At 35.3% G+C, this 17,057-nt stretch overlaps 1 protein-coding gene across 2 annotated transcripts in view; it reads right to left on the reverse strand.

Annotated features, from left to right (window-relative positions):
* Positions 1-109: 109 nt before the first annotated feature.
* Positions 110-17,057, reverse strand: part of CT83 (cancer/testis antigen 83) — a 70,421-nt gene continuing 53,473 nt past the window's right edge. Inside the window, exons 1-2 of one of the 2 annotated variants that reach the window (XM_005614450.4) lie at positions 1,184-1,421; positions 110-422 (exon numbers count right to left, since the gene is read on the reverse strand). In XM_005614450.4, the coding sequence (XP_005614507.1) occupies positions 204-422; positions 1,184-1,258 (294 nt within the window). In that variant the 5' untranslated portion in view covers positions 1,259-1,421 and the 3' untranslated portion in view covers positions 110-203. Of the gene's footprint in view, positions 423-1,183; positions 1,422-17,057 lie in introns of those variants that run through there. The other variant, XM_014729230.3, reaches the window with a different exon arrangement.

Consider the following 17,057-nt stretch of genomic DNA (forward strand, 5'->3'; position numbering starts at 1 on the left):
GTTCCTTAAATGAGTAAGTTGATAAATGTCTGGATTTTGTACCTGACTTGGCATTCCCTCCTCTTTTAAACACTAATTCATTTGGTATAAACATGTATAAGCAAATGAATCCACTCCAAATATCTTTAATGATTGCTTCTAGGGGCATTACATTCTGTAAGCGTGTCAGTAGATTTCCAGTTAACTATTTGAACCCCTGGTAACTAGTAAACGTTCCAACGTTCCAGCTTGTATTCCACCGTCCTGAGGTTTACCAATATTTGCTTCTGCATGGCTATCGAATGCGGGAAATTAATTAAGATATCCCGAGAGAGGCTGTTGACGCTGAGAATCTCAGTATTCCTGTTGGTTGACCCAGTAGAAGAGTACAGTCTTACTAGTGCAAGAGAAGTGGAACTTGATGACATTTCAGCAGTGTTTCGCTGTAAGGGAAGGAAATTATACATATGTAGTTTATTGAGTTTAGCAATTTCCAAATACTACCAGATAACACGCTTAGTCTTGTTTACCAAAATGAACTGAGTGTCCTGCCCTAGCAATTAGAGATGAAAAATCTGTTGAATGACTACACTGATTTGGAAACACGCTCTTCCCAAACACAGACAGAAAAAAATATATGAAAGTAGCCTTTTAATGGCAAAATGTCCTATTCTTGGCTTACATTTCTTAGGCAGTCTACTAAGTCCACCGCTGAAGCCAGCCTGACCCTTATCTAAAAGCACATTACTTGCGATTTTAAATATCACCAGGAAACCCACATTTTGACCTGAATTCTTTGTGAATGCCCAAAAAACTCTCATAAAGATGGCTGAAAAGTAAAATACAGGGGAGAGAGAGGCAAACAGAAATAGAGCAGACAGTAGGGCGAGAGAAGGTACAGACTCTTAAAATGGGAGGTGGTGGTGGGGAGTGGGCACTTTCAGCCATACTTTACAAATGGGTGAAAAACTCACCGTGCCACTTAGCGACTGGGGGTTTTTTACAACAGACCACAGCCATCGAATCACTGGTCAATATGAAGTGTGGGGGTAAAAGAGTAAACATCTGAAGCTCTTTCAAGAGAAAAAGAGGACCTCCGTTTACCTTTATTATTTTACTGTCTTTCTACTCTCTTAGACACAAACACTCCAGTCCATATATTCATCTAGCTTTGTCTAATTCTAATCTCTCTTATACACTTTACCTGAAGCTGATTTTTCCAGCAGACAAACATAAACGCGAACAAAACGCCGCTCACTAGCAGAAATAGGACGCTCATGGTTCCTTTTCGGCCTCTTCTCGGGCACTGAGGCACTAGGCTGGCAGTTGGGGAGCCCGGGGACCTCTAGCTGCCCGGACTTGACAAGCCGCGGGCCAGGACGCTAAACATGCTGCACTGCCCGGTGCAACTGGCAAGTGCTTCAGCCTCCAGCAAACTATTCTGGAGAGGGCACGTGACCTCACAATTGAGCACACAAGTGGCGGCGCTACGTCACAATCTGCTGAAGAAAAACCGGCCTGCGGGAAACCCGGCGGCACTTACATCACCGCCCACCTGGCTGCTGTGTCGGGTAGAGAGAGAAGGAAGAGGCAATGGGCGAATTTGGATTTCCAGGAAGCCAACATGTGGTAGAAGTACAGACGACAAATTGACTAGTTAAATACAAGTTTTTCAAAGTGCTTCTGCCTCCTCTTTTTAAAGCTGTGTTTTATATTTGTTGCAACCACTCCATTATCCATTTCAAAAATAAGTTCAAAAACAAGATAGAAATGCACTGTGAAAAGTAGTTACCAAAAATTGCACGACTTTGCCAGAAACCTCCTCCTTTCTCACATTCCTATTTTAGGATTCACTCCAACCCTATTCGCATTGGGATAATTATGCATGTTTGCTTCATTGCACAGTTTAAAAAGTAATTCCAGGGACATTTTCCCATATAATTCTCACAATAATTTTGTGCTATAGGTATTTTTAATACTGTGTCTACTTTTGGAAATGCAGAAACAGATTCAGGTGTTAAGTAAACTAATTTCAAACTAGTAGCGAAAGCAGGACTTGAATCCACAGAGTTTGAGTCCTGAGAAAAACTCCCCCATTCTCTCACCTTCACCCCCATCCCTGGGATTTCTACCTCCACTCGCTGACTTGTGAGCATCAAGTATTTAATATTTTCCACCTAAGGAATTGAACACTATAATTGTATTAATGAAAGCTAACAGATATAAGAATCATTGTACTGGACAATCTAGAAATGTTCAAGGAATTCAGGTAAATGTACAGGATGACACCGAACTAGTAATAATAGCCCAGGGAATCTCAAGATGAGTGTCCAAACTGCTACTCACTCACTCTGCTCAGGTAATAACTCTTATTTTCATAGAGATGGGAAGGAGAGGAATTACATTTATGAATCTTTCACATCAAACTTATTTCCCAATTATGAGTTCAAAGCTTAAAGGTTTATTTATTCAACAAGTATTTATGAAACACCCATGGAAAGGGTGGGCACTGTGATGTATTCTGGGAATATGATTATGAGCAAAAGTAAAGTCTCTGCTCATCTGAAATGTGCACTTTAGTGTGGGGGACGGACATTAATCAAATACCCACAGAAAGGAATGTAAAAATGCTATAATAGGACATGGGATGTCAAGAAAAGTGAAACTCCTGGCTTTGTGGCTTACTCAGTGGGATGGATGGGAAATAACCAATTATGGGATTCCTGATCATGAATTTGGTGTTGGACATGTCGAGTTTGTGGTGACTTGGGACATAAATTGATCCCAGGGAGATAATTGAAGACATAAAATTGTGAGGCATCTGCGTATAAATAATTGAAGCACTAGACATGGAAGAAATTCCCTCATGTCAGTGTAGAGTGTACAAACAGAAATACAAGTTAGAATAGAGCATTGAAGGATTTCAATATTTAATGGCTGGGTAATAACTCTTACTTTGGTATTTTATTGTGGTTATCTTGACATCTAAATTTCTTGTTTCATCAAGTAAAATTGAGTGAAGCCCTGTAACACCGTCTTTAACAATGGAATTTTGAATTTTGATCCTACTAGTATCCAAAGGAACACTTCAAAGATCTTGGAAAATATTCTCATCAAGAACATTCTCATCAATCACATCAGAGTACTCTTGCTAACCATTGATTTTTTTTTCATTTTTTTATTGTGGTAAACTATACAAAACATAGGGTTTAACATTTTAACCAATTTTAAGTGTACACTTCTGTGGCAGTAAGTACATTCACGTTGCTGTGCAACCATCACCACCATCCATCTCCAAAACTTTTTCGTCTTCCCCAACCAAAAATGTCATTAAACACTAACTTCCATTCTCTCCTCCACCCAGCCCCTGGAAGCCACCATTCTACTTTCTGTCTCTACAAATTTGACTACACTAAGTACCTCATTTAGGTGGAGTTATACAATACTTGTCATGTTGTGACTGGCTTATTTCACTTAGCAGAATGTCTTCAAGGTTCATCCATGTTTTAGCATGTATCAGAATTTCTTTCCTTTTTAAGGCTGAATAATATTCCATTGTATGTATAGACCACATTTTGTTTACGCATTCATCCATTGATGGACACTTGAGTTGTTGCCACCTTTTGGTTATTGTAAATAATGCTGCTATGAACATGGGTTTTTTGTATATTTTAGATAATAATCCTTTATGAGATATATCTTTTGCAAATATTTTCCCCCCCAGAGCCTCCAGGGCCTCTTCTGATGTCTCCCACAATTTTAAGGGACAGCTCTGGTACTCTGCAGTCACTACCACAGCTTCATATCCAGTTTTTTGGGGAAAAAATCTGCCGTTAAATAAAGCCTTGGATACAGAAAAAAAAAAAAAAATTCCCCCAGTCTGTGGCTTGTCTGTTTATTTTCTTGACAGTGTCTTCCACAAAGCAGAAATTTTTAATTTTAAGGCAGTCCGGCTTATCAATTCTTCCTTTGATGAATAGGACCTTTGGTGTTATATCTAGAACGTCACTGCCAAACCTAAGGTCATCTAGATTTTCTCCTATGTTATCATCTAGGAGTTTTATAGATTTTAATTTTACATTGATAATACATGTGATCTACTTTGAGTTAATTTTTATGAAGTGTGTAAGGTCTTTGTCTAGATTCGTTTTTTTTTTTGCTTGTGGATGTCCAATTGTTTCCAGCATAATTCTCTCCACTGAATTGCCTTTGTTCCTTTGTCAAAGATTTGTTGGCTATATTTATGTGAGTCTAATTATGAGCTCTTCATTCTGTTTCATTGATCTATTTGTCTATTATTTTGCCAATGCCACACTGTCTTGATTACTGTAGCTTTAGATTAAGTCTTAAAGTTGGCTACTGTCAGTCCTCCAACTTTGCTCTTCTCCTTCAATATTGTGTCAGCCATTTTAGGTATGTTGCCTCTCCATATAAACTTAAGAATCAGTTTGTTGATATCCACAAAATAATTTGCTGGGATTTTGATTGAGATTGCGTTGATGCTATAGATCAAGCTAATAAGAACAGGCATCTTGTTTGTATGAGTCTTTCTATCCATGAACGTGGAATATCTCTACATTTGTTTAGTTTTTCCTTTGATTTCTTTTATCAGAGCTTTATAATTTACCTCATATAGATCCTGTACATATTTTGCTAGTTTTGTGCCTAAATATTTCATTTGGGGAGATTTTAATGTAAATGGTATTGTGTTTTTATTTTAAATTCCACTTGTTTTTTGTGGGTATATAGAAAAGTGATTGACTTTTGTATATTAACCTTGTATCCTGCAACCTTGCTGTAATCACTTATTAGTTCCAGGTTTTTTTTTTTTTTTGTCAATTCTTTCAAATTATCTACGAGACATTTTAATTTCTTCCTTCTCAGTCAGTATACCTTTCATTTCCTTTTTTCTCTTCTTGCATTAACTAGAACTTCCAGTATGCTGTCAAAAAGCAGTGGTGAGAGGGGACATCCTTACCTTGTTTCTGATCTTAATGGGAAAGCTTCTGGTTTCTCACCATTAAGTATGATGTCAGCTGCAGGTTTTTTGCAAATATTCTTTATCAATTTGAGAAAGTTTCCCTCTATTTCTCATTTACTGAGTGTTTCTATAATGAATGGTTGTTGGATTTTGTCAAACGCTTTTTATGGATCTATTGATATGATCATGTGATTTTTCTTCTTTAGCATGCTGATTTGATAGATTATATTAATTGATTTTTGAATGCTGAACTCGCCTTTCATACCTGGGATAAATCACATTTGGTTGTGGTGCATAATCCTTTTTATATATTGTTGTATTTGATTTGCTAATATTTTCTGGGGATTTGTGCATCTATGTTCATGAGAAATATTGATGTGTAGTTTTATCTTCTTTGTCTGATTTTGGTATTAGGGTAATACTGGCCTCATAAAATAAGTTAGGAAATATTTCCTCTGCTTCTATATTGTGAAAGAGATTGTAGAAACTTGGCATAATTTCTTACTTTAATGTTTCCTAGAATTCACCAGTGAACTCATCTTGGCCTGGTGCTTTCTGGTTTGGAAGGTTATCAATTACTGATCTATTTCTTTAGTAGTTTATAGACCTATTCAGATTGTCTCTTCTTGCGTGAGTTTTTGTAGATTACGTCTTTCAAAGAATTGGTCCATTTTGTCCAGGCTATCAAATCTGTGGCCATAGAGTTGTCCATAGTGTTTCTTGATTATCCTTTTAATGTCCATGTTATCTGTAATGATGTCCCCACTTTATCTCCATGTTTGATATTAGTAATTTGTGTCCTCATTCTCTTTTTCTTAGTTAACCTGGATAGAGACTTATCAATGTTATTGATCTTTTCAAAGAACCAGCTTTGGTTTTGTTGATTTTCTTTGTTTCCTGTTTTCAATTTCATTGATTTTTGCTCTAATTTTTATTTCTTTTCTTTTGCTTGCTTTATACTTAATTTGTACTTATTTTTTAGTTTCCTAAGGTGGAGGCTTACATTATTGATTTCAGATCTTTCTTCTTTTCTAATATATGCATTCAATGCTATAAATTTCCTCTAAACATTATTTTTGCTGCGTCTCACACATTTTGATAAGTTGTGTTTTCATTGTCATTTAGTTCAAAATATTTTTACATTTGCCTTGAGATTTTTTCTTTGACCCATATGGTATTTAGAAGTGTGCTGTTTGATCTCCATGTTTTGAGATTTTCTAGTTATCTTTCTGTTATTGATTTCTAGTTTAATTTCATTGTAGTCTGAGAGCAGACATTGTATGGTTTCTATTCTTTTAAATGTGTTAAAGTGTGTTTTATGGCCCAGAATGTAATCTACCTTGGTGAATGTTCCATGTTAGCTTGAGAAGAATTGTATTCTGCTGTTGTTGGAGGAAGTGTCTATAGATGTCCATTATATTTGGTTGATGAATAGTGTTGTTGAATTCAATTATGTCCTTACTGATTTTCTGCCTGTCAGATCTGTCCATTCTGAGAGAAGTGTTGAAGTATCCGACTATAGTAGTGGACTTATCTATTTCTCCTTGCAGTTCTATCAGGTTTTACCTCATGTATTTTGATGCTTTGTAGTTACATGCATACATATTAAGGATTGTTAGGTCTTTTGGGAGAATTCATTGCTTTAAGTAATGTCCTTCTTTAGCCCTGATAATTTTCTTGCCTCTGAAGTGTGTTCTGTCCAAAATTAATATAGCTATCCCACTTTCTTTGATTAGTGTTAGGATGGTGTATCTTTCTCCACCAATTTACTTTTAATCTGTCTTTTCACATAATCTTAAAATAGGTGTCTTCATATTTAAAGTGGTTTCTTGTAGACAGCACAGGTCTTGTCTACACATCTTGATTATTGATCCACCCTGAGAATTTGTCTTTAAGTGAGGCATTTAGGCCATTGACATTTGTAGTTGGATTAGCATCTACCATATTTGTCTCTGTTTTATATTTGTTGCCCTTGTTTTTGTTCCTGTTTTTGTCTTCCACTCTTTTTCTGCCTTTTGTGGTTTTTATTGAACATTCTATATGATTTCTTTTCCTCTCCTTTCTTAGTGTATCAGTTATACTTCTTTTAGTGGTTGCCCTAGAGTTTGCAATATTCATTTACGACTAATTCAAGTGCACTTTCAAATAACACTATACTGCTTCACATGTAGTGCCAGTACCTTATAATAACAAAACAGTCATAATTCCTCCCTTACATCCTGTGTATCATTGCTGTCATTGATTTCACTTATACAGAAGCGTATATATATATATATATATATGTATATACACACATGAGCATACATAATGGAATATATTGCTCGTATTAATATTTTGAACATATTAGCTGTTACATAAATTAAGAATAAGAAAACTAAAAGTTTTTATTTTACTTTCATTTATCCCTTCTCTAATGCTTTTCTTTTCTGTAAATAAATCTGAGTTTCTGACCTATATATTTACCTCTCTCTGAAGAACTTCTTTTAATGTTTCTTGCATGGTAGGTCTATTAGCAGCAAATTCCCTCAATTTCTGTTTGTCTGAGAAAGTCTTTATCTCTCCCTCACTTTTGAAGGATAATTTCACAGCATACAGAATTCTTGTTGATGGTTTTTTCCCTCTCTCTCAACACTTTAAATATTTCACTGCACTCTCTTTTTGCTTGCATGGGTTCTGCAGGGGAGTCAGATGTAATTCTTATCTTTGCTCCTCTGTAGATAAGGTGTTTTTTTTCCTGGGGCTTTTTTTCAGGACTTTTCTTTATCTTTGATTTTCTGTAGTTTGAAACTGATATATCTACATGTAGTTTTCCTGGTATTTTTTATGCTGATTGTTCTCTGAGCTTCCTTGATCTATGGTTTTGTGTCTGACATTAATTTGAGGGAAATTCTCAGTCTTTATTGCTTAAATATTTCTTCTGTTCCTTTCTCTCTGTCGTCTAGTATTCCCATTATGCATATGTTACACCTTTTATAGTTGTCCCACAGTCATTGGATATTCTATTCTGTTTTTTTTTTTCAGTCTTTTCCTCTTTGCATTTTAGTTTTGGAGATTTCTATTGATGAAGCCTCAAGTTCACAGATTTTTTCCTCAGCCATGACCAGTCTCCTCATAAATCCATGAAAAGCATTCTTCATTTCTGTTATAGTGCTTTTGACCTCTAGTACTTTAATTAGTTTTTTTCTTAGAATTTCCATCTCTCTGCTTAGATTGCCCATCTGTTTTTGCATGCTGTCTACTTCTTACGTTAGAACCCTTAGAATGTTAATCATAGTTGTTTACATTCCCGGTCTGATAATTCTAACACCCTTGTCATATCTGAGTCTGGTTTTGATGCTTGCTTTGTGTCTTCAAACTGTGTTTTTCCCTTTTAGCATGCCAAGTAAGCTTTTCTTGATAGGCAGACATGATGTACTTGGTAAAAGGAAGTGCTGAAAATAGGCCTTTAGTAATGTGGTGGTAAGGGGTGGTGGAAGAGGAGGTATTTTACAGCCCTGTGTTTAGGTCTCAGTGTTTTAGTAAGCCTGTACCTATAGACTGTGAACTTTACATATGCTTCTTAATACTGCCCCTCCCTTAGGTGGGACAGAATGGCTAGAGTGGGCTGGAGTTCAATATTTCCCTTCTCTCATGTGGAAGGCTAAATGAGGCGGGAATTGAGTATTTCCCTTTTTCCACATGGAAGGTTAGAGCTAGCAGGAGTTGGGTATTTCCATTCCTGCATGCCATTTAGCTTCTGAAAAAACTCCAGCAGGTTAGGCTCTGGCTAAATCGTTTCTACTGTGGGCAGACCTTGTTAAGAATAACAGAACTCTCTGGCATATTTCATGATGGTCCCTTTTCCCATTCCCTTGCCAGAAGCATAAGAGGATTTTTCTGCAATATTCACTGTGATAACCTGGTAGAGCTCTAGGCAGTAGGACTCTCAAAAATTGGGGGGCTGCTGATGCCTGGGTCTCCCTGAAGTTTTTCTCTCTCAAACTTGTCCACATCAAGCTTCCAACAATTTCTCAATTACAGTTCAGGTTTCCTTACCCCAGCAGTGTTTCCGTCTGATGTTGCCATTTGTTGGTTTCTGCTCTAGTAAGTTGTGATTGTTCGTACTCTCCTTTCGATCTCTCTACTTTGGGGGGCAATATTTGCCCTGTAACCTTGCTTCTTTTATGGATTTAAGAAGAGTTGTTGATTTTTAAGTTTGTTCAGCTTTTACTTGTTGTAAGGATGGAGTGGCAACTTCCAAACTTCTTACATGATGGACTGGAAACCAAAGGTCTCAAATAGTTTCAGTTTGCTAGCATTTTGTCAAAGGTCTTTGCATCAATATTCATAAAAGATATTGGTCTATAGTTTTCTTTTTTTGTAGTGCCTTTGCCTGGCTTTAGTATCAGGATAATGCTGGCTTCATAGACGACATTAGGGAGTCTTCTGTTCTCTCAAATTTTGGAAGAGTTTGAGAAGAAGCGATGTTAATTCTGCTTGAAATATTTGGTAGAATTCACCACCTTAGCCATTTGGTCCTGGAATTTTCTTTGTTGGGAGGTTTTTGAATACTGATTCAACCTTCTTGCTAGTTACAGTTATATTCGTATTTTCTATTTATTAATGATTCAGTCGTAGTTTGAGTGTTTGTAGAAGATTTTCCATTTCATCTAGGTTATCCAACCCATTGGTGTACAGTTGTTCATAGTACCTTCTTATAATGCTTTTTATTTCTGTAAAATCAGGAGTAATGTCCACCATTTCCTTTCTGATTTTTGTTCCTTGCATCTTATCTCTTTTTTCTTAGTCAGTCTAGCTAGAGATCTGTCAATTTTGTTGATCTCTTTGAATTACCAGCTCTTGGTGTTTGGTTTTTTTCTTCGTTTTGGTATTCTCTATTTCTTTTATTTCTGTCCTAATATTTATTATTTCTGTCTTTAACTATCATTGTGTTTTATTTGTTCTTTTTCTAACTCCTTAAGGTGTAAAGTTAGGTTATTGACTTGAGATCTTTCTTTTTTTGTTTTTTAAAGAAAGCGTATAAACCTATGAATTTCTCGCTCAGCCCTGATTTTGCTGCATCCAATAAATTTTGGTAGGTTGTTTTTTCATTTTTATTTACCTCGAGATGTTTTCTAATTTCTTTTTTTTTTTTTTTAAAGATTTTTTATTTTTATTTTTTTCTTTTTCTCCCCAAAGCCCCCCGGTACATAGTTGTGTATTCTTCATTGTGGGTTCTTCTAGTTGTGGCATGTGGGACGCTGCCTCAGCGTGGTCTGATGAGCAGTGCCATGTCCGTGCCCAGGATTTGAACTAACGAAACACTGGGCCGCCTGCAGCGGAGCGGGCGAACTTAACCACTCGGCCACGGGGCCAGCCCTGTTTTCTAATTTCTTTTGTGAAAAATCTGAAGATTTTGGAATCTTTGACCCATTGGTTGATTGTTTAAGAGTATGTTGTTTAATTGCCACCTATTTGTGAATTCACCAATTTTTCCTTCTGTTGTTGATTTCTGTTTTTTCTTTCTGCTTTTTCTCCCCAAATCCCCCCAGTACATAGTTGTATATTTTAGTTGTGAGTCCTTCTAGTTGTGGCATGTGGGACACTGCCTCAGCATGGCCTGATGAGTGGTGCCATGTCTACGTCCAGGATCTGAACCAGCAAAACCATGGTGCTGGCCCCTCTGCTGTTGATTTCTAGTTTTACCCATTGTGATTGGAAAAGATACTTGTATGATTCAATCTTTTTATATTTATTAAGATGTTTTGTGCCCTGACATATGGCGTATCCTAGAGAATGTTTCATGTGCACTTGAGAAAAGTGTGCATTCACCTATTGTTGAGCAGATTGTTCTGTATATGTCTATTAGGTTCAATTAGTCTATACTGTTGTTCAACTCGTCTATTTCCTTATTGATTTTCTGTCTGGTTGTTCTATTTTTGAAAGAGAGTTATTGAAGTCTCCTACTATTATTGCAGAGCTCTTTATTTCTACTTTTAATTCTGTCAATGATTGCTTCATATATTTAGGAACTTTGGTGTTTGCTGTATATATCTTCTTGATGTATTGACCCTTTTATCATTATACAATGTCCTTCTTTGTCTCTTATAACAGTTTTTGACTCAAGATCTCTTTTATCTGATATTAATATAGCCAACACCTCTCCCTTTTTATTACTATTTGCATGGAATATCTTTTTACATCCTTTTACTGCCAACCTCTGCATGTCTTTATATCTAAAATTCCTCTCTTTTAGACAACACTTATTTGGATTCTATTTTTTAATCCAGTCTGCCAATCTATGTCTTTTGATTGGACTGTTTAATCCATTTACATTTGGAGTAATTATTGGTGGGGAAGCACTTTTGCCATTTTATTTTTTGTTTTCTGTACCTCTTATAGCTTTTGTTGTCATTCATTTTCTCCATTACTGACTTCCTTTGTCTTCAGTGGATTTTTCATAGTGATAAATTTTGATTACTTTTTAAATTTCCTTTTGTGTATATTCTATAAATATTTTATTTGTGGTTACCATGGGGATTACATATACATCCTAAAGTTATGACTATCTATGTTAAGTTGATACTAAATTAAGTTCAATTGCATACATAAACTCTACTCCTTTACAACTCTGCTCCCCCTCACTTTGTTATTGATGTCATAAATTATATCTTTACATATTGTGTACCCAATTACATAGATTTATAATTTTTATGATTTTGACTTTTAAATTCTGTAGAAACTAGCAAATGAAGTTACAAATAAAATTTGCTATAGTACCATACTTTTTAACATTTGTCCATGTATTTACTTTTACCAGAGACCTTTATATTATTATATGGCTTTGGGTTACTGTCTACTCTCCTTTAATTTCAACTTGAAGGACTCCTTTTAGCACTTCTCTTTGTGAAGCTCTACTAGCAATGAACTCCTTTGGATATGTTTGTCTGGAAATGTCTTAATTTCTCAGTTATTATTGACTTACATGTTTGCTGGATATAGAATTCTCAAATGACTATTTCTTTTAGCTCTTTAAATATGTCATCCTGTTAACTTCTGGCATGCAAGATTTCTGCTGGAAAGTCCACCCATAAACTTATCAGGGATTCTTTTTTTTTTTTTTTTTTTAGGAAGATTAGCCCTGAGCTAACATCTGCTGCTAATCCTCCTCTTTCTGCCAAGGAATACTGGCCCTGAGCTAACATCTGTGCTCATCCTCCTCTACTTTATATGTGGGACTCCTGCCACAGTGTGGCTTGCCAGGTGGTGCTGTGTCTGCATCCGGGATCCAAACCAGTGAACCCCAGGCTGCCGGAGTGGAAAGTGTGAACTTAACTGCTACACCACCGGACTGGCCCCTATTGGGGATTCTTTATACATGATGAGTCACTTTTCTCTTGCTGTTTTTATTATTCTCTCTTTTTCTTTGGCTTTCAACAGTTTGAGTGTAATGTGTCTTGGTGTAGGTCTTTTAGAGTTTAGCCTATAAGGAGTCATTGAGCTTCTTGGATTTGTATATTCATGTATTACCTTAAATTTGAGAAGTTTTCTGTCATTTTTTCACATGATCTTTCTCCCTCTTTCTCTCTCTCTTCTTCTGGGACTTCCATAATGCATATATTGGTCCACTTGATGATGTCCCACAAGTCCTTTAGGCTCTGTTCACTTTTATTCAGTCTTTTTCCTTATGACTTTTTACATTCTATAATTTCCAATGTATTCAACCTCACTAATTCTTTCTTATCCTTGTTTGAGTCCTCTTTTGAACCTCTCTAGTGAATTTTTCAATTCAGTTATTGTATTTTCTGGATCTAGAATTTCTATGGTTCTTATTTCTTTCTCTTCGTTGATATTCTCATTTGGTTCATGTATCATTTTCCTTGATTCCTTTGGTTCTTTGTCCATGTTTCCATTTAGCTCTTTGAGCATATTTAAGGCAGTTCTTTTAAAGTCTTTGTCTAGTAAGTCCAATGCATGTGTTCCTTCAAGAGTGATTACTGGAGATTTATTTTGTTCCTTTGAATGGGCCATGTATCCTTGTTTCTTTGTACGCTTTTTAATGCTTTGTTGAAAATTGGGCATTTGAAAAAACAGCCACCTCTCCCAGTCTTTGCAGACTGACATGAAAGATCTTCACTAATTAGAGGGCCCCTGAGCCTTGGGATAAGCCCATGGTGAAAGCTTGAGGTCTTTGCAGGTCTTTTCTGAGCGTGTGTCCTGTCAGGGTCTGTGGCTGTGCTTTTTTTATTTTTTAATTTTTATCTCCCCAGTTGCTTTTAAATTTATTAATTTTCCAAAAAGTCTCACCATAGCTTCTTTTTGGGACCTTAGAAGTTCTGTTGTATTCCTCTACCTGTAATCACTTGCTCCCAGGCATCCACAGGTCTTCAGTCCCCTTGCAGTTTTTACATGTCATGACACTCTCCACTGCTTTTCATGACTCCTGGATTGAGATCCAAAGTTTTCTGCTTTTCCTCAGCTGAACTCTGAGTCAGGCAAGACAGAAACCAGTGACTCAATCAGTCTATGGGGAGGCCAAAACCTTGTAGAGAATTTCACTCTGCTTCTTCCACCCAATGGATGGAACCAGGAATTGGCTGCTACTTTCCAACTGTGCCTCCACCAGGTAAGAGGTAAGGCAAGGGTGAACAAAAAGGCCACAAAATTTCCTACTGTTTTTAATGTGGCTTTTTCTTTATTGGATGATGACTGGGTTACTGTAGATCTTTGACTGGTTTACAGAGCTCCTATAATGTTACTTTAGTCAATCTGTAGTTGTTTATTTGATATTTCCATGGGGAAAAGAGGGTCTGGCATTTCCTAGTCTACCGTCTTGTTCATATCAACAACTAGCCATTGATTTTTGAAATATAGCAACTGGTAAAAATAATTGAAAGTATAGCATCTTCCAACCTGTGAGAAATTAAAATAAATAAATAAATAAATAAATAAATAATGGAATGGATGTCACATGTATGAGTAACCTTCAGTTTTGCTACCTGCTGTTAGTTAGATGCCATTTTTTCTTTTCTTTTCTTTTCTATTTGTCACTAATAACTTGAAAACTTTCTCCTTTATTTCCATACTTCAGTGAATAATAAGTATCTTTCTAAGGTATGTCCTTAGAACTGTCAGTCATCTAACTTATTGTTTAAACCAGTTGTAGTCATTTTTTGTGTGTATGTGTCAAAATGAGGTTTCCTGCCTCTGTACCATCTCCCAAACTGGTAGAGGAAATATAGTTAGCTTTTTACTGTGATAATTTTATACAAACCTAGGGTTGGCTTTTCTCTCTTCTCCTTTTTTTTCTTCCTCTTTCTCCTTTTTGGGAAATGTTAATATTTAATTGATCAAAAATTATTTTGTGATTATGTGAAAATTCTAGGAATATGTTTATTATAGATAAACAGTCAAGAACTTCCAAGCAAAAAAGAAGAAATTTAACTGTATGTGTTTTGTGGCATTAAATATGTTGGCTCTCAAAGTTTTTTTCTCACTAAAACTGTAACTCAAATGAAAAACTCTGTGACTTCAGTAATGGCCTATGTTAGTAGGTAACAAGCTAAGCAGAAAAGTGAGACTCTCAGAGTTTTGGGGATGATTTCAAGAGTACAGAGTTTTATAAATTGTGTTAGAAAATAGTTCATGTAATATTCTGAATAAATAGATGACACTTGGGACAAATCAGAATGATTTAATTTTATTATAATAACAATTTTTTGTGTTCTCCATGTAAAAATAATGAAGATACAATATTCTAGTTAGCACAAGACTTGAGTTTAATTTATAAAGGTTTAAAATATTTAAATTTCCTACTTTGTTTTATAAGTCAAGTAAATTGTCATTATCGTTTCCACAAATAGTTTTAAATTACAAAATATAAAATTTTGTTAAACTAAATAAATTTGCAATAATGGGTGTATTTTAAAATGTTTAGTCTTGTGAATTTCTATAATGCTACAAGTCATAAAGATTTAGTGTCTTGGCTTAAATTGTAAGTTCCACATCTTTAATTAACTTTATGTCATTAAACTGAGTTAATTAGTAAATATTCTTTGGCTCTCTGGACAATTTCTAAGCAAGAAAAGTGTTCAAAGCATTGGTCACGACACACAGTTTTCATTTACCTTTGTTCCTTATTTATATAAGTTATGCATTAATAGGATGAATAAAGCCTTTGGAGAGTATTAATATATATGCTCAGTTTTACTTTAAAATTTTATAAGTACTATGAAATGTGTGGTGGTGGAGAAAAACTTAGAGGGTTCTTGATTTCTTGGCTTCTAGTTTTCTCTGGGAGGAAACACATTTTAATTGTTTGGTTGGTTCTGGTAAAAATAAGTGGTTGAGTTTAGACTAGGTAAAAAAGTTATAGACAGAAATAAGCATATATAAGATAAGGAATATAATTTAGGTTTTTGTTTGTTAGAGGAATTATTACACTTTTATTAAGATGATAAATTCAACATAGCATACATTGTTTTATTTAACATGCTTATAAAATTAATCATATTTTAAAAATAAGATGGAAAGCTTCACATTATCACATAACTGTACATTTAAGTACGTCTAAACACACACATATAAAGCTATGTTAAGGTTAAAAATAAAGGTGGCTTATGAATCCTTTACTGGAAATTATTACATGAATAGTGTATAGAAAATTATATCAGAATTTGAGTTTTCTTTCTGTTCAAAGGCCAACTTATTCTGTACTTAGAAAACAGGTTACTTTTTATTATTGAAATATGTTGTAAACTCTCTGTACTTCTGGCATATATTTAAATAATCTTTTAAAAAGTTTCTTACTTTTGGAAAAAAGTTAAGTTCCTAATTATCATTGTTGCTTATTTCTGTGTTTTCAAAACACTAGCTGTAAGTATTTCAAAATTTGTACGTTTTGGTCATTGGCAGGAATGTTCTTATTCAACTATAAAATGCTGTTTCAGTTGTCTCTGCTGCAAATTTATTTAACTTAATGATCGTATTTCTCTGTTTCTTTACTACTTCCCTCCCCTCTTGAGGATTTTATTTATTGTGTTCACATAAAATAAAAATCCACTCTTTTTCCCTCAAAAATCTTGGTTTGTGCTATGAGAGAATGTTTCTCACAAATCTGTTATCTTTGTGAACAACTGTGGATGCAAAGAAAAATTTGCATTTGCCTGGTAGTACCTTTTCTTGTTTACAGATGCAGAGAAGGTATTACTTTGTATAACAAACAGAAAGGAAAAATTCTTTTCCAGTCTTTCCCTCCTCTAAAGACTATTTCTTCTCTGGGTCTCTAACAATATGAGTTCAACTTAAAGGCACTTTGTAGAACATACGTTTTCACAGGTACTTATTCCTTTATAACTTAATGTAGTCAATGAAGATCTCATTCCTTTTGGTTATTGTTTAAGTATTGTGACTATCAGAAACTTTGTGAATGTGACCTATTATTGATTTGTTGAATCTTAAGAAATTTGAAAGATTATTGAAATTTTTGAAATATTAATTCTAAAGATATCTCAAAGAGGATATGTTTGACATTATGGAGTGTAATGGTAGGCATTAGACACAGGAAGGTTGTTGGCAGTGATAGAGATCCAGAACGCATATACAATTTCACTAATGGGATAACTGCCTCTTGGAGCAAGAGGAAAGATTAAAAACAGTAGGAGGGAACAAGTCAAGTAAGTCTGGCTTAGAAGGGTGGTTGAGAGGCTAGAGGTTACAGTTCTGTGTGTGTCCGCAGGGAGGGGAGAGAGAGAGATTGATAGAGAGCACTCAAACCATCCAGAAGAAAGGAAAGACAGGAAACAGGCAACAATAGTTGCTTCTTACTGAATTACCATTAAGCTAAACTGGTACAGTCTTAGAGGCTCTTTTTATTCTGTAAAGTTACATGGTCCAGACAGGAATTACAGAGCACTATCTTATTTTGGGGGATTGTGGAAAAAGTATATTTTCACCTCGATTTCCCATCTCAATCAGCCTTATCTCATATGCTTACAGAATGAGGTTTTGGAGGCCTTGTGCGCTTCCCTTGCCACTTCATTCTTACTGAGAAGATTACTCCCCTACAGCCGAACTGAAATTCCTAGGAGGTTATAAAAGCTTTTGTTTACTCCACATT

Source organism: Equus caballus, chromosome X (genome assembly GCF_041296265.1).
Source record: "Equus caballus isolate H_3958 breed thoroughbred chromosome X, TB-T2T, whole genome shotgun sequence".
NCBI lineage: Eukaryota > Metazoa > Chordata > Mammalia > Perissodactyla > Equidae > Equus > Equus caballus.